Source organism: Danio rerio, chromosome 15 (genome assembly GCF_052040795.2).
Source record: "Danio rerio strain M-AB ecotype USA chromosome 15, GRCz13ab, whole genome shotgun sequence".
Lineage (NCBI taxonomy): Eukaryota > Metazoa > Chordata > Actinopteri > Cypriniformes > Danionidae > Danio > Danio rerio.
The window spans coordinates 45,315,801-45,342,965 of NC_141035.1; the positions used below are offsets into that span (position 1 = coordinate 45,315,801).

Here is a 27,165-nt window from a genome sequence, read left to right on the forward strand (position 1 = left end):
AGTCAGAATTATTAGCCCCCGTGAATTATTAACCCTCCTTTTTTTTTTTCCTCCAATTTCTGTTTAATGGAGAGCAGATTTTTTCAACACATTTCTACACATAATAGTTTTAATAACTCATCTCTAATAACTGATTTATTTTATCTTTGTCATGATGACAGTAAATAATATTTGACTAGGTATTTTTCAAGACACTTCTATACAGCTTAAAGTGACATTCAAAGGCTTAACTAGGTTAATTAGGTTAACTAGGCAGGTTAGGGTAATTAGGCAAGTTATTGTATAACGATGGTTTGTTTTGTAGACTATCAGTAAAAAAGATATAGCTTAAAGGGGCTAATCATTTAGACCACAGCTGTCAAACTCACAGGCCTGCACAGTTTAGTTCCAACCCTAATTAAACACACCTGATCAAACTAATTGAGTCCTTCAGGCTTGTTTGAAACCTACAGGTAAGTGTGTTGGAGCAGGGTTGGAACTAAACTGTGCAGGGCTTCGGCCCTCCAGGAATTGAGTTTGACACCCCTGATTTAGACCCTAAAATTGTGTTTAAAAATTAAAAACTGCTTTAATTCTAGCCAAAATAAAACAAGAAAAAATATTATCAGACATACTGTGAAAATGTTCTAGCTCTGTTAAACATCATTCAAATTTTTAAAAAAAGAAAAAAAATTCAAAGGGGGGGAATAATTCTGACTTCAGCTGTATATAGAACTGTTGAATTTATTTACAGTATTTAAAGCACACATATTATTAATAACTGTAATTAAATGAGCTAAAAGTTAAAAGTAATCTCTTACTTTACTTTTTCAGCATAAAATGTAAGTCAAAAATACTGTAACAAACTTCTTTGCAACTCATTACACCCAACACTGATGTTAATATTGGGTCTAAAGTCGTGAGACGCAGCGCTCATCAATGTTTTTTTTCTCAATATTGAACACTGCTTCAAAATATGTGAGACATGAAAATAATGATCATGCATGTCTGTCAAGCCTATTTTTACATAAAACAGTATGAGTATTAGTAGCTAATAGCTTTAACAGTTAAAGCTATATATATAAACATAATGTGCGGCACGATGGTGCGGTGGGTAGCGCTGTTGACTCACAGCAAGGTCACTGTTTTGAGTCCCAGCCAAATGCTCCGGTTTCGTTCACAGTTCAAACACATGCGCTATAGGTGAATTAGCTAAGCAATATTGTCTGTAGTGTGTGTGTGTGTGAATGAAAGTGTATGGGTGTTTCCCAGTGATGGGTTGCAGTTGGAAGGGCATTCACTGTGTAAAACATATGCTGGATAAGTTGGCGGTTCATTCCACTGTGGCGACCCCTGATGAATAAAGGGACTAAGCCGAAAAGATAATGAATGAAAGACTTGTTAACCTGCAGTGATGAAGTATATAGAGGATGTCGTCTGTGTGTACATGTGTAGTGTATTTGGTATTAAATGTGTTGTCCTCGAAGTCTTCAATGATTGGCATCATCTTCTCTTCTTTACTATCTCCTCAGTGTCTGCCCCTTCTCGGACCCTGGGCCGTAGGAAACTGGTGCGCAACCGCTTCACCATCGATACTGACATCGTTTTCGACACCGAGCCGGACAGCGACTCGCCAGACTCCCAGCATGCTCAGCAAACCATTGGCGTTCCCGCTGGCGACACCGACCGCTGGGTGGAGGAACAGTTTGACCTTCAGCGCTACGAGGAGCAGGAGCAGGACGTGAAGGAAACCGACATCCTGAGTGATGATGAGGACTTCTGTCCATCCGCCATGAGCCCGTCCACAGAACCGCTGCTCTCCACACTCTCACTGGAGGGAGACACGGCCGAGGAGGAAGAGGAAGCGGAGGAGGAGGACAGCAGGAAGGACTGCAAATCCCAGCATGCAAAGCTGTCCGATGTGGGGAAGCAGTGCGCCATGTCTGTGGCCAGCGTTGACGAGCAAGCGACATCTGATGATGTTGTCTGGGTGCGACGGGACAGCGGTGCAGAGAACGAGACACAGGACGAAAGCCAGAGCTGAAAGGCATCAGGAGAGGATTAAAGCTGAGCCGATGCATGATGACACGGTTCTCTGCACCAATATTCCCGAATGTTAGACATTCCTATATGAACAGCTGTAAGATAACACGCTTATCCACCATAGACACTTAAAGAAACACTCCACTTTTATTTTTTCTTTGAAAAATGGATTTTTTAAAATCCATTCAGCCAATCTCTGGGACTAAATGGGACCACTTTTAGCTTAGCTTAGCATACATCATTGATTCGGATTAGACCGTTAGCATCTTTCCCAAAAACTTCACAAAAAAAGTTTTCATAATTTTCCTTTTTTAGTTATATTTTGTATTAAAAGTCTTTCTAAGCTGATGTGTCTAGGGCGGCACGGTGGCTCAGTGGTTAGCACTGTTGCCTCACAGCAAGAAGTCAACTGGTTCGAGCCCCGGCTTAGCCGGTTGGAGTTTCTGTATGGAGCTTGCATGTTCTCCTCTTGTTGGCGTGGGTTTCCTCTGGGTGCTCCGGTTTCCCCCACTGTACAAACCAATGCGTAAAACATGTGCTAGATAAGTTGGTGGTTCATTCCGCTGTGGTGACCCCAGATTAATATGAAACTAAGCCAAAGTAAAAGGAATGATGTGTCTAGGAACTATAATCTCATTTTGGCGTAATGATCATGAGTATTTGCTGCTGTACCATGGCTTCAGTAGGTGTAATGATATTGAGCAGTGCCCAAAAATAGTCCTCAGCTAATAAAAAATATTAGATGTGCGTAATACCATGGTACAGCAGCAAATATCCTTGATTATTACACCAAAATGTGAGTGTAGTTCCAAGCCACATCGATCTAGAAAATAGCAACATTCAATTTCCTGTATGTTTTAGTACACAATAGAATCTCATTTTTTTTCAGAGAGATGCTAATGGTCTAATCCGATTCCATGATTTATGCTAAGCTAAGCTAAAAGTGCTCCCGTCAGACCTGGAGATCAGTTAAATGGATTCAAAAAGGGTGATATTCAACTGTCTAGCTCTAAAATGATCCTATATCCAAAAGAAGAGGAGTGTTCCTTTAAACGCATTAGATGTGCGCTGTGGCCAATCAGAAACCGGTGGTACAATCAATAGAGTTAGTTGCACATTCCTAGATGGCACTCACTAACATCATCATCGTTGGTTATTTACAAAATAAGGGCTGGGATTTATTTATTATGTCGCTCAGATGTAAGAAGAACAACAGCCTGATGAAATATCTTACTTTTTTTCCAGTTTTGTACAGAAACGCTGTAAACACCGTTTTGTTTTGTTTTTTAGTTTTGAATTGTGTATATATTTGCGTTTATTTCTTTACTGGTTTCTCCGAAATGTACATACTGCGCAATATTCTGACCTGATGATTACACGCAAGTTGGATATTCATTGAATATTAGGATGTGTGCATCTCAGATCAAAATAATGCTCAACTGGATTTGATTCTTATAATTACTCCGAGCCGACGACTTGTTTTTTACAGCTCATTTTAGGTCGCTACGTCCTGTTTTACTTGAATTTTGTTGATAAATGCAATATGATTTTTTGCTGATGGACTGTTCTGTTGATGTTCATATGGTTTGTTGTGGTTCAGCTCTGCTTTAAATGAATAATTCACCCAAGAAAGGAAAATTTGCTGTTAGTTTTCTCACTTTAAGGTTGTAGGTGACTTTTTTCAGTAGAGCATTTAAGGAATTCTCCACTTTTTTAAAGTTAACAGGTTCTTTTTATCATTTTTAAATAATTTCCGGGGCGACACAGTGGCTCAGAGGTTAGCACTGTCGCCTCACAGCAAGAAGGTTGCTGGTTTGAGTCCCGGCTGGGTCAATTGGCATTTCTGTGTGGAGTTTGCATGTTCTCCCCGTGTTGGCGTGGGTTTTCTCCAGGTGCTCTGGTTTCCCCAACAGTCTAACACCTACTATACTGTAGGTGAATTGAATAAACTCTATTGGCTGTAGAGTGTGTGTAAATGAGTGTGTATAGGTGTTTCCCAGTACTAGTTTGCAGCTATAAGGGCATCCGCTGTATTAAACATATACTGGATAAGTTGGCGGTTCATTCCGCTGTGGAAACCCCTGATGAATAAAGGAACTAAGCTGAAGGAAAATGAATAAGTGAATTAAATTCTTTCAGCCAGTCTCCAGGTATGGCCCAAACACTTTTAGCTTAGCTTAGCCAACTTAGCATAGATCTTGCAACTATGCAGACACATAATTGGGCCATTGCACAAAAAATTTAATTATTATTACACCAAATGAGACTAGTTCCCAGCTATGTAGTTTCTTTAGAAAATTCTAACTTCATTTTCTGTAAGTCTTATAACACAATGTAACTACAGAATAATCGAGCCTTAAATAGGAAATTCTATTTCATTCATTCATTCATTTTCTTTTCGGCTTAGTCCCTTTATTGATCTGGGGTCACCACAGCGGAATGAACCGCCAATTTATCCAGCATATGTTTTACTCAGTGGATGCCCTTCCAGCTGCAACCCATCTCTGGGAAACATCCATACACACTCATTCGCACACATACACTACGGACAATTTAGCTTCTACTTCCAATTTAGCTTTCAATTTAGCCAATTCACCTAAAGCGCATGTCTTTGGACTTGTGGGGGAAACCAGAGCACCCGGAGGAAACCCACGCCAACTCGGGGAGAACTTTCAAACTCCACACAGAAATGCTAACTGGCTCAGCCAAGGCTCGAACCAGCGACCTTCTTGTTGTGAGGCGACAGCACAACCCACTCACCACCGCTGCCCTTTTTTTATTTAATTATTTTTTTTGAGTGACATGCTAACGGTCTAATCTGATTCAATGATTTATGCTAAGCTAAGCTAATCTAAAAGAATTCCAGGCAGACTCTGAGATCGCCTAAATGGATTCAAAAATAGTCAAACTCAACTGTTTAACTGTTAAAAAAGTAAAATGAGTCTATTTTGTCACTTTAAAGAAGATTTTAGCTAGAAACATTCCTAAAATGCAAATCAAGCAGTGTTAAAAAATAAATAAAAGCACGTGCAGGCAAAACAAAAATCAATACTCATAACTGCTGAAAATACACTTTGTTGTGAAGTGAAACAATCACAACAGAGTTTGCCTACACTCTCAGAAGTAAAGCTACAGGAGCTGTCACTGGGACTCTACCTTTTCAGAAGATACATATTTGTACCCAAACAGTCCACAGTGGTACCTCAAAGGTACATATTAGTGCCCAAATGTACCTAAAAAGTACCTTTGAGGTACCATTATGGACCCTTCAGGTGCAAATATGTACCTTTTGGAAAGGGACAGCCCCAGTGACAGCTCCTGTACCCTTATTTCTGAGAGTTTACACAATAATTTAGTTTTGCCTATATGTAGTTTTTTTTTTTTTTCTAATGTGCTGGTTATTATTCTCTCCTTAACGTTTTTATTAGGGCTGCACCATATTAGAATTCTGCGATATAGATTGCGATATGAATACAAGTTCACTTGATGAGTTGAATAAATATCTGAAATAATCTATAATTTTAGATTGATTGGAATGATTCTGTAGGGGAGTTCATAAAATATAATGCACATTATTCTGAGAGCAACGGGGTGGCGCGGTGGTTTGCGATATCGCCTCACAGGAAGAAGGTCACTGGTTTGAGCCTCGGCTGGGTCAGTTGGCATATCTGTGTGGAGTTTGCATGTTCTCCCTGTGTTGGCGTGGGTTTCCTCCGGGTGCTCCGGTTTCCCCACAAGTCCAAAGACATGCGGTACAGGTGAATTGGGTAGGCTAAAAATTGTCCGTAGTGTTAATGAGTGTGTATGGGTGTTTCCCAGTAATGGGTTGCAGCTGGACGGGCATCCGTTGCATAAAACATATGCTGGATAAGTTGGCGGTTCATTCCGCTGTGGCAACCTCAGATTAATAAAGGGACTATGCCGAAAAGAAAATGAATGAATGAATTGTTTTCCGAGGAGTAGAACTGTATTCAGGTAAACAGTAATCGAATAATCAAGTGTAAAAAACCACTGCATAGTCTTGATTTTACAAACAGTTCAATAAGATGAATCCTTGTTAATTTGTCAAATTACAAACAGTATAATTTCCTATGCCTGAATACTTTCAAAACCCTCACACAGTCCCAGATCTTAAAAAAAACACTCGTGGAATGATCAATTATAATCCAGACTCAACACTGCGTATACTCATCGAGACTATTTTGAATGCTCACACTGCTATATCAATGCTTTAAGAGTTCACACTTAGCTGATGATTGATTATAAAGCTTGTTTGGCATGATGTCCTGGGAGAGAGCCCTGAGCTCATAAGCAGGAGCTCCCTCCTGTTTGCAAGGTGAGAGGGGAGTTTGAGCTCAGGTAGTTCTCGAGAACTCCCCTGCTGTAGTAGCTAATGAACAGATAGTGGTTGCTTAAGAGCAGGGCCAAACGGAATCTGCGGACGTTTTATGCTATTTCTGCGGAGAATTTTGGTAAAAATCTGCAGATTTCTGCGGAATTATTTTGGGAGTATCCAGCGGAGTATCATAACTTACACCAGGGTTCAACGCTAGGGATTTTTTTCTACTGGCCCGATTGGGCAAGTGGTTCAGATTTTTACTTGCCCTGCCAAAATTTTCTCTGGCCCCACCAAAAAAGTTAGCCATTTAATTATTTAGCATAGCTTTTCTTTAAATACAACTGACAATTTAAAAATGATTTAATTTAAATACAATACTGATTAGATTAAATAAAGTGAATGGTTTAATGTGTGGTTTAGTTGAATTATTTAGTTGACAATTTTATGTTTTTTTTTGTTGTTTATAACCAACCAAAATTCCTAATTTTATAAACCGGCTCATTACATCAGTCTATAATACTGTCAATATTTTTATTTTTCATTTATTTGTAAATCTAGCTTTAAAATGCATTTCACTTCTTGTTCTTGCTTGATCCATCAACATAATAATCATATTACAGGGCTCAACAATAAGGACTGCCCGGTGGCCCAGGGCCAGCGTGAGAGACCCTTGGGACAGTAGACAGGATCATTACTGGCCCGATTGGGACAGTGCTGCCTTGTCACTAACATTTCATTTGTCTGCGACTATTTCAATTATGTATATTTTAAGTTTGTGCTTTTAAGTCTTTAAACACTCCCTTCTCAATGAAGTCGTAAACACCATATTGCTTTCCGGTTCCGCTTATCTGATTTGATGTCACAGTCAGCCCACCTTTTGTTAAATAATTTCGAACCGCAATAAAATACCTGCACATTTTCCATACTGCTCTTTTTGTTTGCATTACACTTTTATTATTTTTTTTTTGAAATTCTAGATTCACAGACTTTATTTTTGACACATTATTTAAAATATGCGGCTGAAAAATAGCTTTTAACTTTTTTTTTTTTTTTTTGGTGGGGCCAGTAAAAATTTTGGCAGGGCAAGTAAAAATCTAAACCACTGGCCCGATCAGACCAGTAAAAAAAATCCATAGCGTTGAACCCCTGTATTAGCCGCACGAACCACGCTTACTGGGCAAACAAGTTTTGAAACACGTCTGGGCATGAAAGCATGCAATTGACAGTCGCAGCTAAATTAAATTTTAGTGACAAGGCAGCACTAGCCCCGATCGGGCCAGTAACCATTCTGTATACTGTCCCGAGCGTCTTGCACACTGGCCCCGGGCCAGCGGGCAGTCCTTATTGTTGAGCCCTGCTTACACTTTAATATATTAAATAAAAAGTAATAAATTACTTAATAAAAACTGAATACATTTAGATTTACACATTTACTCAAGTAAATAAACAGAATTAATAATGGGCTAAAAAACTGCAGAAATCTGCCGAATTATTTTGGAGTATCCAGCGGAGTGTCATAACTTACACTTTAATATATTACACAAAAAGTAATAAATTATTGAATAAAAACTGAATAAATTTAGATTTACACATTTACTCAAGTAAATAAACAGAATTTATATGGGGCTAAAAAACTGCAGAAATCTGCGGAATTCTGCGCGCGCAGATTCTGTGTGGGCCTACTTAAGAGATATCTATTTGATAGGATCATGTCTATGGTGCCGATTTGGATTAGTCAGTTAACTTAAGTTGCGTGTTTTTGGACGGTGGGAGGAAACCGGTAAACCTGGGGGAAACCCACGTGAGCAATGCGAGAACATGTAAACTCTGCACAGAAACGTCGGCTGGCTTGTTAAGGACTAGAACTAGTTCTTGCTGTGAGGCAACAGTGCTAACCACTGGGCCATCGTGCCACGCATCTAGGAAAGGAGAAAGGGTGGAAGGAGGAATTCTTCAAAACGAAGATGGCTGTTATATGAAACCTAGGGTATTTATAGTGGCTTATAGGAATCGTCTGATTGGCGAATCATAAATTGGATAATTCAGGACCAGCCGTAAGCAATTATAAGCACGTGATCCTCTCGAAATTACTTTATAAACAAACTTCACTGAAACGATGTATTGTGCAGCCCTAATTATTATTGTTCTACTGATTTTTAAAGTCACCTACATCTCAGATGACCTTGATGGTGTGCAAATAAACTATTTTTTTTTTTAATTATCTGTCTAAAATGAACTTTACCTATCATTTAAAAAAATAAACTACACTTTTAATGACACATAATGAAGCTTTTTAACACCCATGACGTTCATAAAAGATAATCCAAGCATTTAACCTGGCTGAATAATTTATTTTATTATTATTTTTTAATTTTCAACTGTGATTTCCTCACGAGTACCTTTTTTTTAATTCTTGTTTAGAAACTCCCAAATGTGCTGAATGCAATCAAGAAGAGCCACTGGAGAATATTTTAGATGATACTGAACTGTAATGGAAAGCCCCACTGAGCTATAGAGACTGCGTTTTTATTTTGTACATAGAGCTGTGGATTGATATTATATCAAATAAATTGGTTTTCGTACATATCCGTAGCTGAGTGATTCCTCAATGCTTCTGCATATCTTCCTGGGTTATTAAGAAGAGCATGTCTGATCTCGACCATCATGGTATAAAAAGTCAATCACAGTGAAATGTCTGTTTTTACAGCATTGCTGACGGATGGAGGTGGATTGTACCGTGATCGCTTCAGGCTGAAACTCCAGAGTGAAATATACCATGAGTGAAGCAATAAATCTCCCAGATGGATTTAAGATACAGTGCAGATAGAGCTTCTCTGTTGACATCATCAGACCACACGCAGCATCATTATAGACATTAATTCATGAGTGAGTTCATCTATAGGAGTTGGCAGATTGCTTCTTGTGGTATTCAGGTCAGTCAGTTATATAATGAAGGACAATTTTGACACGATGTGCTAGAGTATCTTTCATTAATGTCATGTCAGGTCTAGATTTTTCATGTGTTTATTTTTTAATTACTAAACATATCATTAAATTTGCTTTCATTTGAACAATGATAATGTTAGTATAGATTTTTTTTCTTTGCAATATCATGAATTGTTTCATAATACAGGTGGAACCTTCCCTGCTGAAAAGCACAGTTTAAACTAGTCTAGGCTGGTTGGCTGGTTTTTAGCTGGTTGACCAGCCTGGTTTTAGAGGGATTTTGGCCATTTCCTGCCTGGTTTAAGTTGGACATAGCTGGTTTTGGCTGGGCTCCGAGCCTGGATAGGCTGCGGTCAAGGTAGTTTTAGCTGGTAATCTCCCAGCCTGACCAGCTAAGACCAGGCTGGAAATGGCCAAAACCCGTCTAAAACCAGGCTGGTGTAATAGACATATTTACACTCACCGGCCACTTTATTAGGTACGCCCGTTCAACTGTTCGTTAACAAGAATTTCTAATCAACCAATCACATTGCAGCAACTCAATGCATTTAGGCATGTAGACATAGGCAAGACGATCTGCTGCAGTTCAAACCGAGCATTAGAATGGGGAAGAAAGGGGATTTAAGTGACTTTGAACGTGGTTGTTGATGCCAGATGGGCTGGTCTGAGTATTTCAGAAACTGCTGATCTACCTGGATTTTCATGCACAACCATCTCTTGGGTTTACAGAGAATGGTCTGAAAAAGAGAAAATATCCAATAAGCTGCAGTTCTGTGGGTACAAATGCTTTGTTAAGGTCAGAGGAGAATGGCCAGACTGGTTCCAGCTGATAGAAAGGCAACAGTAACTCAAATAGGCACCTGTTACAACCGAGGTCTGCAGAAGAGCATCTCTGAACACACAACACGTCCAACCTTGAGGCGGATGGGCTGCAGCAGCAGAAGACCACACTGGGTGCCGCTCCTGTCAGCTCAGAACAGGAAACTGAGACTACAATGCACACAGGCTCACCAAAATTGGACAATAGGAGATTGAAAACTTTGCCTGGTCTGATGAGTCTCGATTTCTCCTGCAACATTCGGGTGGTAGGGTCAGAATTTGGCAACAACAACAACACAAAAGCATAGATCAATCCTGCCTTGTATCAACAGTTCAGGCTGCTGGTGGTGTAATGGTATGGACGGTATTTTCTTGGCACACTTTGGGCTCATTAGTACCAACTGAGCATCATGTAAACACCACAATCTACCTGAGTTCTGTTGCTTACCATGTCCATCCCTTTACAGTGTACCCATCTTCTGATGGCTACTTCCAGCAAGATAATGTGCCATGTGATAAGGCGCAAATCATCTCAGACTGGTTTCTTGAACATGACAATGAGTTCACTACTCAAATGGCCCCCACAGTCACCAGAACTCAATCCAACAAAGCACCTTTGGGATGTGGTGGAACGGGAGATTGGCATCTTGGATGTGCAGCCGACAAATCTGCAGCAACTGCGTGATGCTATCATGTCAATATGGACCAAAATCTCTGAGGAACATTTCTAGTATTTGTTGAATCCTGGGTTTCCTCTAGGTTTCACCCACAAGTCCAAAAACATGTGCTATATGTGAATTGGGTAAGCTAAATTGTCCTTAGAGTATGTGTGTGAGTGAGAGCTTATGGGTGTTTCCCTGTGTTGGGTTGCAGCTGGAAGGGCATCCGCTGCGTAAAACTGGATAAGTTCATTGCGCTGTGGCGAACAATGAATAATAAATGGAATAAGCTTAAATAAAATGAATGAATGAATGCAAATCTTTGAGGCGATTTTATTTGTTAAATATGCAGTAATACACCAACTTACTCACTATGGCGCACAGACATTTCGTTTAACTAAACCAACCCTGAGGCGCGTTTTCATTCCAGGCCTCAAACAAGCCTCTATTTCAGCTAAAGTGTCCATTAATGCCCCATAAGTATTTCCCATAGTATGTATAGCGGCTCTTTGTGGACAGAAATGAAACTTATCTGTCTAGTGAAAGTAAAGTGTGTAATATCGACTGAGTAGCTTTCTATAAGTCACCTGCAGCTTGTGTCGCTGTTGTTTTGATTGGTTTGTCGTGTGAAACTCAAGTCACACATGGTTTCCCAGCGGCTCGACCCGTCAGACAGGTTTGACAGTTTCTGTTGACTCTCCATTGACCCGATTATAGTTTTACATGTACGTGAACATTAGTGGCATTTTAGCTCAGCTGAGAGACACACATCTGCTCTCTTTCAGCTCCTGTAAACGCGAACAGCGTTTTGAAATATGGCCGTCATTGTTTACGTTTTTAAAATATGGTTTACCGTTGTTTTTATGCATTGTAGATGACTTGAATGATGATTGTAGGTTTCCTTACATACATTTAGCGTATAAAATGAACTTTAAAGTCATTTCACATGACAAAAATACTAATTTATTGAGGTAAAGTTGGTTTTATATTCGCACGTTCGTTCAGTGTAACTTGTGACATGCTTCCTGTTTTTTTACCATGGTACTTTGAATATTACTGGGTCAGAAATCACATGTAAGAATGACTTGAAACAACATTAACACTATTTATTTCACTGCAAACACTTTGCCTGCTAATATAATTTCACTATGTAGAATTTGCAAAGAATCCTTTTCTGAAACAGAAGTAAAGTTGGTTTTATATTCGGATTTTCAGACATTCCCCTTAATAATATCATTTCAGAAAAGTATTCATTGCAAATTTTAAAAAGGGAAATTATATTAGCAGCCAATGACTATCAAAGTACAACATTGTTCACAGTCAAATAAATAGTGTTAATGTTGTTTTCAAGTCACACTTGCATGCTAATTCCGACCGAATATTCAAAGTAACATAGTAAACAATATATAGACTGCTAAATCAACGAATGTGTGAATATAAAACCATGTTTACCTCTTTTTCTGAAACTATTATTAAGGGGAAAGTCTGAATGTGTGAATATAAAACCAACTTTACTTCAATTAATATCTGATAGTAAATACTACAGAGTTTTTAAACCATTCATTGATTCATTCATTTTCCTTTCGGCTTAGTACCTCTTTTTAATCTGGGGTCGCCACAGCAGAATGAACCGCCAACTTATTCAGCATATGTTTTGCGCAGCGGACGCCCTTCCAGCTGCAAACCATCACTGAGTGGGAACATCCATTCACACTCATACGACAGTTTAGCTTCACCAATACCACGTCTTTGGATGTGGGGGAAGCCGGAGCACCCGGAGGTGCTCCCACGCCAACATGGAGAGAACACAAACTCCACACAGAAATGCCAACTGACCCAGCCGGGCCTCGAACCAGTGACCTTTTTGCTGTGAGGCGATTGTGCTACCCACTGCGCCATTGTGCTGCACTGTTTTAAAACAAGACTATAGTAAAGCTTATTATACTGTGTAGGCTATATATTATATTATTTACATCAATTTCTTAACGAAGGTCACAGCACACTGTGGTATTTACTATAGTGAACTGATAAACTAAAGTAAATACTTTAGTATTCTTTCACTTTACTACAATAAACTAGTGTACTGTAGTATAATACTGGCTATGCCACTGTCAAAAAACTGTAGTACTGGGTAATTTGCTTATATAATACTATAGTTTTTGGGTTATCATATCAACTACAGACTTGCCACAACAGATTAATTCAAGTATATTTCAAAAACACTAGTATTTACTTTAAAATACTACAGTATTGTTTCATTGTTCATTCATTTTTCTTTGGCTTAGTGCCTTTATTTATCAGGGGTCGCCACTGTGGAGTGAACCGCCAACTTATCCAGCATGTGTTTTACACAGCGGATGCCCTTTCAGCCGCAACCCAGTACTGGGAAACATCCACACTCACACACACACTCATACACTACGGACAATTTCATTCATACTTTCATTTTCTTTTCGGCTTAGTCCCTTTATTAATCTGGGGTCGCCACAGCGGAATGAACCGCCAACTTATCCAGCATATGTTTTACATAGCTGATGCCCTTCCAGCTGCAACCCAGTACTGGAAAGCATCCATACACTCATTCACACTCATACACTACGGACAATTTAGTTTACCCAATTCACCTAAAGTCCATGTATTTGGACTGAAACCCACGCCAATACAGGGAGAACATGCAAACTCCACACAGAAATGCCAACTCACCCAGTCAGGACTCGATCCTGTGACTTTCTTGCTGTGAGGCGACAGTGCTAACCACTGAGCCACCGTATCGCCCTCAGTATTGTTTCAAGTGGGATGTTTACTCGCCTTCTGCTTGTTCCAAATCTGTTTGTTTGTCTGTTGAACACAAAAGGAAGACATTTCAAAGTATGTTCGAAATTTGTAGCCTACCATGTACTACCGTAATATCTTTTTTTTCATAGAATTAATGTCAATGTGGCTTTCAGTTATCAACATTTTTTAAAGTATCTGCTTTTTTATTTTACACACACATATACAAACACACAAAAGAAACTCATAATGGTTAAATAAATGTTGGTGTGAACTATCCCTTTAACTCCTGCTAATAGAGCTGAGACTATTTAGCAGCCATAACACTTTATTAACTGTGTTTTTAAAATTATTATAAGTATTCTTATGTTATGTGCATACTTATAATAACACTTTATTAACTTTGTTTTTGTTATTATTATAAGTAGCCTGGAATATGATTATGTAACTGTGGTTTCAAGCATAATTATGTACAGTACAGACTCTCAGTGAAACTGCACGTTACAAAATGGGTTTTGTTCCTCGTAGTTTCATTTTAGAGCCTTATATATAAATGCTAAGAAAATATGACTTCCTCTAGGAATCCTAGATTAATATCGGGGGCTAATAGAGTTTTTTTTATTGTATTTAATTTGATCCACTCAAAACTGCAGTATTACTTTAGCATTCTTGCATATGTATTAATATTAATGCAATCTATTATGTTGTTTTGTCTTTTAAAAATAGAAATACTTTTATTTATTCATCGAAATCAGGATATCACCAGCTGAATGCTACTTTTGCGTTTCTGTTAGCTGTATTTTTGTAATGTATTTTTTGTAGTCAATATTGTATTTTTTTTATCTTAATAATAATTTTTTTTGTAAATTTATGTATGTGTGTTCATTTCCTTTGCAGATGTTTGAAATCGAAAGAAGACAAACTTTACACTTTACACGTTTGTACTTTACAGCAATGTGATTTGGATCAAAATGAAGGTGAGTAAATAACCAGTTGTTAATAATAATAATAATATTAATAATAGAGTGAATAGCCCTCTTAAAATTAAAAAATTTTTTTTTTTGCTATTTTAATTAAGTTTTATACTATTTTAATATTGTACTTTTTAATATTATAATCTGAATAATGTTTAAATTACATGATGAATTATGTTATTATTATTCAGGTTGCATTGTACCTCTTTAATTTGTAATGCAGTATATTGTTTTATAAAAAAAAATTGAACAATACATTTTATCAAATTGTATTTAATATGCATTATACAGAGATAACCTTAAAATTAAATACAATTAAAACTTGACAGTAAGTTTCCTTCGACAACCATTAAATGTTTATGCGTTTTGTAACAGTGAACTGCTCTGTAAGACAGTAAGCTCCAATGAATGTCTCCAATAAAAGTATATAATTCATATCTAAAAATGATCAATCATAATAAATAACAAAACATTTTCTAGACAAGCAATAAATATTGTCTTGTTTTTAGAAATAATAAGTCAAAATGAAGTGTGTTTTCCTTTAAAATAAGTCAAATAATCTGCCAATGGGGTGAGCAAGATAACCTAATGTTTGATTTGAAGTAAGATTGTTTGGCTTTTTGTTTAAATGTACAAAATGACTTCATGGAATATGATTTAATTACTTAATATTGTAATGATTTTAGGCAAATATTGTATTTTTTTTAACTCAATTTAAGTTTTTTGTTAATTTATGTATGCGTTCATTTCCTTTGCAGATGTTTGAAACTGAAAGAAGACCAATTCTCAGTTTGTACTTTACAGCCATGTGATTTGGATCAAAATGAGGGTGAGTAAATAACCAGTTGTTAATAATAATAATAATAATGTTAATAATAATAATAATAATAATAATAATAATAATAATAGAGTAGATACCCCTCTTAAAATTGAAGTTTCTTTTGCTATTTTAATTATGTTTTATACTATTTTAATATTGTACTTTGTAATATTTTAATCTGAATAATGTTTTTAAATTACATGATGAATTAATTTATTATTATTCAGGTTGCATTGTACCTCTTTAATTTTTAATGCAGTATATTGTTTCTTAAAAATGTGAACAATACGTTTTATTACATGGTATTTAATATGCATTATACAGAGATAACCTTAAAAGAAAATACCATCCAAACATGTCAGTAAGTTTCCTTCGACAACCATTAGATATTTATGCTTTTTGTAACTGTGAACTGCTCTGTAAGACAGTAAGCTCCAATGAATGTCTCCAATAAATGTTTCTGATTCATATCTAAAATTGATCAATCATAATAAATAACAAAACAATTTCCAGACAAGCAATAAATATTGTCTTGCTTTCAGAAATAATAAGTCAAAATGAAGTGTGTTTCCCTTAAAATAAGTCAAATAATCTGCCAATGGGGAAGCAAAATAACCTTATTTTTTCTTTGTAAGATTGAAGTAAGATTAAGTAAGATTGTTTGGCTTTTTGTATAAATGTACAAAATGACTTCATGGAATATGATTTAATTACTTAATATTGTTATGATTTTTAGCTAAATATAAAAAAAAGATTGATCATTTTGACCCATACAGTGTATGGCTACTCCCACAAATGCACTCATGGAACTCAAGACTGTTTTTTTTACAGGGTCCTTTATTGTTATGACTTTTTATTCTTGTATTTTTCATATATGTACAGCTCCTTTGACACAATCTGCATTGTAAAAGTGCTGTAGAAATGAATGTTACTTGACTTGTGTGAGCAGGACATATTTGAATTTACATGTAAAGTATTTAATTTACCGCTATTACTGTGTGAAGGGGGTAAAGCCTTGAAGCTTGCACAGAATTATAGAAGTGCATAACAAGAGCTTCAAAGAAATCCACATCTGACTAGCAATATATCAGCAGGATATACCGTTACAGCTTTGTCATTGCAAAGTGCACATCCACAATAGCCACATCACAAGTTATAGGATTATAGATCACCACGCACCGCAATTCAGAACATTGGAGTCATTGCAAAATGTGAGCAAATGTTATCTTATGCATGTGCTTTACAGACTGCTGGAGCAATTCAAGGGTGTTTAAAACACATGGGTCATTTGATTTTTACTTTCTGTGCCTGAATACTCACAGGAAGTCCACACATGTTTATTTCATTTGCATATTTCTTAATTGTGTTTATCTTTTACTTTTTCATATTTGATGGAGATGCACTCACCTACAAATATCACATAACCAGACCTCAATTTAACACAGGGTCAATGTAAAATTATGATTTTTTTTTCCAAATAGAGCTATTTGGGTCATCAGTTGACTATTCGTATCACTTTATCAATATACGTATATCACAGTATCAGTTTTTCTTCCAATATCCTGAAACAGGTGCAACAGAATCAGAAAGTTCAGTTCATTTAGCTAGAATGAGCACGGTTTCCTGAACTCGGGTGTGTGTCTGTGAACAGTAAGTCACAGTGTAATGTGAACGCAGTCATACCAAATCAGAGGAACTGAACCGCTATTAATCAAATATTTGTTGGTCAAGTGGTTTATTTATGTGTATATTCTGACAAGCAGAGAGAAAAAAAAACAATTCTCTTCTCCTTCAGTTCAACATTTGCATGACATTCATGATAAATGGACGGAATTGTTGGTACATTAAGAACTAAATTACCTTTTTAATGTCGAAATGTTCAAACCAGAGGCACGCAAGCAGTGATATTCAGCCATTTCGGTGCCATTACCTATCAACTGCTGTCACTGTGATGTCACGAATATAACGAGTTTTTAACCGAAACCACAAGGTGCTTTCACACCAGCATCATTTAGTTTGCTTAAAACATACCAGAGTTCGTTTACCTTTTTTATGTGGTTCATTTGAGCAGGTATGAAAGCAGCAATCGTACTTAGTTGAGCACCAAAATTAAATTGAATAATCCTTATTGTGTATCCCACAGGGGTTAGAAAATGGTCTTTAGACAAAGCGGACCAAACAAATGTAACGAGATCTGCTCGAAGATGTGATCTCTGTACACTTCCAAACAAACCCTAGAGTGGTTCATTAGTTTTGAGAACGTGAACCAACCTCGAACTGGCACAAATGCAAAAGTGCTTAACTTTTTCACTAGGGTTGGGTCCATAGACGTACATCGATGATGGCCGATAGACATCACAATGCTGAGCTAGCATCGTGATCCTCCGCCCTGCACTCGTCGCAGCAGCAACCCACTCGTGAAAAAGATACACTTAGGCCCCGTTTACACTAAAATGTCTTAGATTTAGAATGGCTTTTTAGAACGAAAATGATCCATGTCCCATCTGGCGTTTCATCTAGCATTTCTAAAAAGCCCTCCTTCCATACTATACCGCTGAAAACACACATCACGTGACCACACACACACACACACACACACTCAGGCATGCGCTGCAGCGTATGTGCATATCTGAGCTCCAGGCAGTCAGTGGGTGTTTTGAGCACAAAACCCCAGAGAGGAGTGCACGTTGGACAGTTTATCAAGGATGTACCGCTGGATTGTTTCTCACTATAGCTGTTAAACAAGATATTTAAACAATATTGTCTCTTTCTAATGACTCTTCGGTCGCTTGAATCTATCAGATAACGTGTCACAGCATCAGTACACTGCTTTAATCTTTCGTTTTCACGCTTGTACTTAGTAATTTTGGCGAAAACCTCAGATGTTGTTGGTTGTGCACCTTTTTTTAACCAACCAAAGTTTGTCGATGGGATTATATCGGCACAGATCACTCTGCCTATTCATGCCAGAGTTCCGCAGAAAAAGTGATTGACAGGTGGTCATTTGTTTGTAACTTATCTCTATTTGGTAATGGGTTAAACACAGACCATGCGGGTCAGGTAGTTGAAACGGTAGACTATAAATAATTAATTCGTAATGAATTCACCACCGCCTACAACGACGATGCCATCGTCCATCGCAGTGTTTCACATTATTAAGATGCTAAATTGGTCGACATCACCCAACCCTAGTAGGTACTGCATTTGAATTTACTCGAGCGTTACAAAAGTGCGTGGAACAGAAGTGGAACTTGGACGTATTACATCCGCCATTTTGTCATGATCACGTGACACTCCTGCTTTACTTTCAATTATGAATTATCTTGCAGCACATCATGGGATAGCGTAGCGTGCATCTAATGCGCACTTCAGAATCCGCCGGAAGTAGTAGGCACTTCTGGCATACTGTTTTTTGAATTCTATAAATTCAGATATACTACTCGCCTCACATACTGTTTTTAGCGTACTATATAGTATGGAAGTATGCGATTTCAGACGCAGCCTGCAATTATGGCAGGTCGCAGACAAATGAGGAGTTGTGAGGAGATCCACACTGCCTGCTGACTTTTCTTCTGCTCTTTGTTTACCTCAGTATGTTGTGCACATGAGTTTATCGGACGCTAATTCTGACCAATCAAAATGCAGTTCAGGAAATTTGTCTATCCAACGACTGATGTGAATGCTCCATTTTGGTTTGTTTCAACTGGTTCAGTTCAGAGCATTCAGTTTGATGTGAGATGAGACCAAAACAAATGAAAATGCTAGTGTATCATTTTATACATTGGTCTGGACTAAAAGAAATGTGTCAGAGATGTGAAAGCTCTTCTAGTCTCTTTAGAAATACTGTATTGTCATGAGTAAGTGAACCAAACCAATATAAAAAACAAAACTGCAACACATTTAACGCATTTAATCCCCATTTCTAAACACAGCAAACAATATACCTGTATAAAAAACGCCCTGAAAGTACTAATACAACTTCATCATACTCTCTCGCTGATTTGGATCTGTTTAACCGGCTCGATCAGTTAGCACTACATCAACAAATTTCGGACAAGTTTTTAGGACCTCTGCTTAAACAAAAACTGCATCCATTTGTCTTCAGTTCCAGAAACCAGCATTACCGCATAGCACCGCTGAGCCAGCCCCTTCTACCTCATTCCTGTCAGATAAAGAGACACACGTTTGCTCGAAACATCACTTCTGCCACTCTCTCTCTGCCATCATGAGGGACAAACTGAAGATCCTAGCTTTGGTTCTTGGGGCTCTGGGCATGACCGGAACCATTGCAGTGACTATAATGCCCATGTGGAAGGTCACGGCTTTCATTGGCGCCAATCTGATCGTGATGGAGGCGGAGTGGCTTGGTTTGTGGATGGTGTGCGTCCGGCAGGCCGACTTCTACATGCAATGCAAAGTCTACGATTCGGTGCTCATTCTTCCAGCAGATATCCAGGCGGCTCGTGGCTTTATGTGCGCCTCTGTCGTTCTGTCTGTAGTGGCTTTCGGGATGTCCATATTCGGGATGAGGAGCACAAGCTGCGGTCGAAATAAAAACATGATCCTGATAGTCAGCGGGTGTCTGTTTGTGATCGCCGCTCTGACCGTTCTCATTCCTGTTAGCTGGACAACAAACACCATTGTGCAGGATTTCTACAACCCCAATGTTGAGCAGTCTCTGAAGCGGGAGATCGGACAGTCGCTTTATTTGGGGTTTGTGACGTTTGCTCTCTTGCTGGCCGCTGGGGGGATTTTTCTCTGCCGGTGTAAGGAGGATGATCGTTTCGAGGAGTCGTTTGTTCCACTGGAAAGAGAAAAGGAGGAGATGAACTTGGTGGAGAGAACATCCTCTTCCAACACCTATAGGAAGAGTCAGTACGTCTGAGTAGGAGAATGTAACTCTAGCCATCGATATGGCTTTATTTCTGCTCCAATTCTGGCTTTGAGAAATCTGAATTTGTTGACTTGAAATTATGTCAAATTTTACAGTTAAATTCTGGATAATTGAATTAAATGCGACTGATTAAATACATTTAGACACTTTTTTTTTATACAAAACTTTAAAATTTTAAACACATTAATGAATATATTTATGCTACATGCATGCTTATGTTATGGTATGTTATATCAAATAATTTTATTTCTGCTCAAATTTTGGCTTTGAGAAATCTGAGTTTGTTGACTCCTGTAAAATGTTAACGTTGAATTCTGGAAAATTGGATTAAATGCAACTGGTTAAATAAATTTAGACACTTTGGAAACCAACTGACAGATTTGAAACGCATTTATAAGTGCATTTATGCTACATGCATGTTTATGTTATGTTATGTTACGTTACACATTTTTAAATATAAGTATTTATGCTAGATGCTTGCTTGGGTTATGGTATGTTATATTAAATAATTTATAACTAATTAAGCATTTATTAGATATAATTTATAAAAATCTGAAGTTGTTGAAGTCTTTGCGTTTATGCATTTGATACTCGTGCTGTATACTATACAGTTGAAGTCAGAATTATTAGCCCCCTCTTTATTTTTTTCCCCAATTTCTGTTTAACGGAAAGAAGATTTTTTTCAACACATTTCTACACATAATAGTTTTAATAATTCATTTCTAATAACTGATTTATTTTATCTTTGCCATGATGACAGTAAATAATTTTTGACTAGATATTTTTCAAGACACTTCTATACAACTTAAAGTGACATTTAAAGGCTGAACTAGGTTAATTACAGTAGGTTAACTAGGCAGGTTAGGGTAATTAGACAAGTTATTGCACAATGATGGTTTATTTTGTAGATTATCGAAAATAAAATTAGCTTAAAGGGGCTAATAATATTGTCCTTAAAATGGTTAAAAAAAAAATTAAAAAACTGCTTTTATTCTAGCTGAAATAAAACAAATAAGACTTTCTCCAGAAGACTAAATATTATCAGACATACTGTGAAAATTTCCGTACTCTGTTAAACATCATTTCGAAAATATTCAAAAAAGAAAAAAAAATCAAAGGGGGGCTAATAATTCAACTGTACATCTGTAGATTATTATATATTATTATATTATGTTATATGTATACTATGTTAAATTATTTCTTTTTTTAATTATTTCTTTTCCCATTCTGGTCACCTGAATGTGTTATTCTTTGTCATCTTAGATGGATGGATCTCACAGCTGAATTCAGGTGCATTTGATTATGTTATTAAATGCATCTAATGTATATTTTCATACTTACAGTATATGCTTTTATACCAAGTGACATGACGTGTACATTTATAACTACAGCAGTGATATGTGTATATATACTGATATAAAGTGATATGACTGTGCATGATCAAACGTTACAGCATGAATTAATTAATTGTAATTCTGTTTTTTATAAAGAAAACAAGTATTTTGTGCATTCACAAGTAAGATGTTTGATAAATGGGACTAATAGGATTGTCATAGGATAGGATTAAAACAATGCTTTATTTTTGTTTTATGATCAGTTATATTTTTTCATTTATACTAATAAATATTGCACTATTAAAAAGTATAAAAACCGCTATTAAAACCAAAGTCATTTGTTGTTGTTCTGTTTTTGCAATTATAAACCAAATATTGTGCATCTACCTGTACTGTCGTATGGTATGCTAATAAACTATTAAATTATAAAGAAGATATAGCTGTATTATTTAATTACAGTATGAATGTTGTAATGTTTTCTCCTTTTAAGCAATCATATACGTGCTTTAGGAGAAATATCAGAGAAACTTCCAGCTGTTCTTCCCCATTTTAAGCAATTTCTGTGTATGAAGAACTTACATTAATATTGTCCTTATACTTTATAGGATTTAAGTGCAGTGCTTTCAGCATGCTCTAAAATTAAGTATTGCATATTGATGTTTTATTAAAAACAGGTGCATCAATCATACTCACTCCACCCAGTTATGCACACACCGTAGACAGCAGATGAAAACATGCTGGATTTGCACCAGACATTCATTCATTAATTTTCCTTCAGCTTAGTCCTTTCCTTCATCAGTGGTCACCACAGTGGAATGAACCTCCAACCTTTACACAGGAGATGCCCTTCCAGCTGCAACTCAACACTGGAAAACACCCATACACTCTCACATTCGCTCATACACTACGGCCAATTTAGCTTATTCAATTCACTTATAGCGCATGTGTTTGGACTGTGTGGGAAACTGGAGTACCTGGAGAAAACCCACGCCCACACACAGAACATGCACACTCCACACAGAAATGCAATACAACTGACCCAGCCGGGACTCGAACCTGTGGCTTTCTTGCTGTGAGGTGACAGTGCTAACCATTGAGCCACTGTGACGCCCCTGCATCAGACATTCGATCTCAAAATATGCAAGAGTAAGCAGCACAAAAACTTGACAGCATTAATTTATTTGAATTCGATTCAATTACTGGTAGGGACATTTCAGTTATTGGTGGATCGTGGTGGGGACATTTCCCCTCCGTCCATGCCAATTCTACCCCCTTGCAGTTGGTTATTTAATTTTATTTGATGAATAAAAAATAATTTAGTATTTTTTAGTACACACGCATATATATCTTCTTAGTACTTGTTATTATTAGCAGTTTTGGTCATGGTAGTTATTTGGTAATTTTATAATTCAACTAAACAATACATTAAAAGTGTAGATATATTTTGAGTTTCTGTTTAGTTAATGTTATTAATTATAATGATAATTAAATGTCAAATGAAATGTGAAAACTGCTAAAAGTTTTGTGCTAGTAAACACACACTAAATGAAAACTCTGTTATCATTTACTCACACTTGACTTGTGACTGTTTTGTTAAACACAAAAGAAGATACGGAAAAAAAACTGGGTAGTGCGGTGGCACAGAGGGTAGCCTCACAGCAAGAAGGTTGCTGGTTCGAGCCTCGGCTGGGTCAGTTGACATTTCTGAAGTTTGCATGTTCTCCCTGTGTTGGCGTGGGTTTGTGGGTGATCCGGTTTCCCCCACAGTCCAAAGACATGCGGTACTGGTGAATAGTGTAAGCTAAATTGTTCGTTGTGTATGTGTGTGAATGAGAGTGTATGGGTTGCAGCTGGAAGGACATCGGCTGCAAAAAAAACATATGCTGGATATGTTGGTAGTTCATTCTGCTGTGGCGACCCCTGATTAATAAAGGGACTAAGCTGGGGAAAAAAAGGAAGTGAATGATGAATGCTGGAAAACTGTAATCACTGACTTCCATAGCAGAAAAAACAAATACTATGGAAGTCAGTAGTTACAGGTTTCCAACATTTTTCTTTTGTGTTCAACAGAACATAAAAGAACTGGTTTGGAAGAAGTAAAGGGTGAGTAAATGGTGACATTTCACTTTTGAGTGAACAATCCCTTTAAGTCTTTTTTTATATTTGTTATTATACCTCAAAAGCTACTATCTATTTCCATTTCCATTAAATCCTTACCTGAAAAATGTGGTAACACTGTATTTTGATGGTCCACTTGAGTATTAGTGAACTGTCTGCTTAACATCTGTTTATACAGACATACAACAGACATTTAACTGACAATAAGACAATTTGCAAGTACACATCAACTTACCCAAACCCTGACCCAAACCTAACAGACTACTGATAATCCAATGAGAATTAGTTGGCATGTAGATACAATGTAACTTATATTTAACAAACGGACAATCAAAATAAAGTCTGACCCAAACTATTACACCCTAAAAAAACAATACTACACTGTTGAAGGGTGTCCACGGAGTCTTTATTTCAAAAAAAAAATTTAGGCCTTAAAAAGTCTTAAATTCACCAAAATAACGTGTCATAAATCATTTTAAACAGGTCTTAATTTTCATATATCCATGTAAAGCTACCCAATCGTGCTGACAACCAATCCCCATCTCAAAACTTTTTTTATATATATTTCTGATTTTTATTGCAAAGAGATACACAAGAGCTGTTAGACATTTTACAGGAAATTATCCAAATAAAATTGCCTAATCAGGGAATGAAAACTAAAGCAACACATCCTTTTACATGATTACTATTAATAAAAGAGCTATTAACAGAAGTAATCTGGCCATCAGACAAAACCCTTAGTGTTTAGCCCTGTGAAAGTCTAAAAGACTCTTAAAATGACTTCTTCAGAAGGCTGCAGAAAGCCTGTGTTGTCTGTTTACATTCTGTTTTGAGTTGAATCTCACACTGGAATCATCCTCTGTTTGTTTGAACACTTTAAGTGTCACCAGAGCAGATGAACCAGTCTGATCACATAGCATCAACATTTTCTTCTTGTCTATAAATACCAGTCATCTGGATTTTCCGGTCTCATTGGAGGAACGCCGTTGTGACAGAGAACGTCTTTCTGTCTTGGTACTCAACAATCATGTCTTACACGGCTGGCTCGTACACAGCCAAATCCTACGCGGACAAATCCTACGCAGACAAATCCTACGCGGACAAGTCCTACGCGTACACAGGCTACACAGATGAGAAATCTGCACAGGAGGCCTACGATGAGCAGCTCAAGAAGGAGAAAAGAAAGAGGCGGGATTCGATGTGCTGCGAAGTTGTCGCGCTCATCATCGGGTTTGTCGGATTGATCGGAGTCGCAGCCGTCACCGGTCTCCCCATGTGGAAAGTGACCGCTTTCATCCAGGAGAACATCATCGTGATGGAGACCCGCTGGGAGGGTTTATGGATGAACTGCTACAGGCAAGCCAACATCCGAATGCAATGCAAAGTGTATGATTCTCTGCTGTATCTTCCCCCGGATCTCCAAGCAGCCAGGGGTCTTATGTGCTCCTCTGTTGCTTTGACCGCCATCGGTTGCATTGTGGCCACCGTCGGCATGCGTTGCACCCGTCTGGTCGATTCCCGGCCCAAAGTAAAGCACATCGTTCTGGTGAGCGGAGGCTGTTTGTTTTTGGCTGGATGCTTGACCACTATTATTCCAGTGTCGTGGACTGCTCATGTGATCATACAAGACTTCTACAACCCTTTGCTTATCGATGCACAGCGTAGAGAGCTTGGCGAGGCTTTATATGTCGGATGGGTCACTTCTGCTCTGCTTTTCATCGCCGGTGTGATTCTGCTTTGTCGACATGCACCAAGAACCCAAGCCAAAGAAGACATGGCTACTGTCTTGTATCGTGCCGGATCGGCTCCCTATAACTACTCTTATGCGCCCGGATATGGATACCAGCCTCCTTACGGATACCAGCCTGGGTATACCTATCAGCCGACGTATTCCCCAGTCCCGCCGACAGTCTACAGCCAGCCCAGATACTAAGAGACAGTAAATAAATGAAAGAACTTGAGAAGAATCTGGGTTGAAGAAAGCAGGACTGTTGATGAAGAATCATTGTCGATTATGTCTGACTGTATATATGAGCTGTATGATGATTTAAATGCATTTCTTTATTATAGACTGTTCATTATTTACATTTATACATGTGCTAGAATTTAAAAGCCACATGTGGGATATTTCCACACAGCATTTAATGTTGACATAGAGTAGTCGACGTTTGAAGTGGTTCACATCTCAAGACAAGAAATGGATGTTTTTGATGAAATGTTTTGTTCTGCTTCAAATGTTGTTCGCTCTTTATGTTTTTGTATTGACGTTGTATATTTTAAAGCACTGGTTTGACTTTAAATGTATTAAAAAGGAGTGTCAAACGAACTGGTTCCTGGTTTTCAGTCTGAAAAACATTCCTTTCCCTGGAATTTACATCATCATTGAGCTTTAGTTTAGGCCAGTGCTGGTCAAACCGGTCGAGGTTGTTTCTGTGTATCATCAAAAGGAAATGTTCCACAGTCTTAAAATGTCACACCCCTAATGCAAATTTACCAGAAGTCATGAACAACAGTGACTGTGTGTTTGTGTGGCACCAAAAGAGTCTATCAGTGTGTTTGTGTTATCTTACACTCTCAAAAGTAAAGGTACTCGAGCTGTCAATGGGGTGGTATCTTTTCAAAAGATACGCGTTTTTACTTCAGGGGCCATATATAGACCATTTCAATGTGGAGATGTCATTGGCCCGTGAACATTTCCTGCTTGTTGTAAAACTATTTCATAACTGTAACAAGCATCAATCCAACCATAACATAATGTTAAAATGGCTATCATGATATTATTTATCAATATGTGGCTCTTTTTAGATTTTTGAAAGCTCTAGAAATTGAAAATTGAAAATACACTGGGACCATTGTTTTTGTTTACTCTGGGACCATTGCTTTATTTCTCAAAATGATCTATTGGTACCTCAAAAGTATATATTAGTACCTAAAAAAATTAAGAGGAACACTTTTGTAATTTTTAGGTACTAATATATACCTTTGAGGTAATAATATAGACCTTTTAGGTACAAGTTTGTTACTTTTGAAAAAAGTACCACCTAAGTGACAGCTCGCGTACCTTTATTTCTGAGAGTGTGAGTGTGTTTACATGTACTAAAAACAGAGAAGTACTCTGTAAAACAAATCATGCCGCCTTAATTTTTTTAGTTGAATCATTTCAGTTTTAGTCGTCTCAACTTAATCAAACAGACTAAAAAGTAACTTGATTTTGACATTATTATTGAAAACAAGACAACAAGATTTTTTTTTATTTGCTTGTTTATTTAACAGGGACCATACACTTGACATAGTTAAATAAAGACAACCGATGTTGCGTACATACCTTAGGGCATATAGCATATTGCTAATTTGCAGCCCTCATCTCTAGTTAGGCTTTGCATTAAAAAAAAATAAAAAAAATAAACAAACAAGAAAAAAAATGAACAAACATGTACAGTATATGCAGAGCCACAAACATAAAATGAA

General features: G+C 37.4%; 3 protein-coding genes across 22 annotated transcripts in view; all 3 read left to right on the forward strand.

Annotated features, from left to right (window-relative positions):
• Positions 1-9,438, forward strand: part of tiam1b (TIAM Rac1 associated GEF 1b) — a 209,083-nt gene extending 199,645 nt beyond the window's left edge. For 5 of the 19 annotated variants that reach the window (XR_015509888.1, XM_087284580.1, XM_087284582.1 and 2 more), the window contains one exon: positions 1,512-3,654. Coding sequence is in view for 4 of the 19 variants with exons in the window: in XM_087284580.1 (XP_087140706.1) it covers positions 1,512-2,023 (512 nt within the window). In the remaining 15 variants the exon portion in view is untranslated. Of the gene's footprint in view, positions 1-1,511; positions 3,655-7,699; positions 8,948-9,068 lie in introns of those variants that run through there. The other 14 variants (XR_015509878.1, XR_015509877.1, XR_015509891.1 and 11 more) reach the window with 8 other exon arrangements.
• A 1,760-nt stretch (positions 9,439-11,198) lies between these two features.
• cldn8.2 (claudin 8.2) lies at positions 11,199-26,023 on the forward strand. Its single transcript, NM_001017799.2, is given in 4 exon segments — positions 11,199-11,461; positions 14,455-14,534; positions 15,290-15,360; positions 24,676-26,023. A coding segment is annotated over 1 exon segment (906 nt). The 5' UTR covers positions 11,199-11,461; positions 14,455-14,534; positions 15,290-15,360; positions 24,676-24,724; the 3' UTR covers positions 25,631-26,023.
• The window catches only part of cldn8.3 (claudin 8.3), a 33,844-nt gene continuing 18,068 nt past the window's right edge, over positions 11,390-27,165 (forward strand). For both annotated transcript variants that reach the window (NM_001442092.1, NM_001110530.2), the window contains exons 1-3: positions 11,390-11,461; positions 14,455-14,534; positions 15,290-15,360. The gene's annotated coding sequence lies outside the window, so the exon portion shown is untranslated. The remainder of the gene's footprint in view (positions 11,462-14,454; positions 14,535-15,289; positions 15,361-27,165) is intronic.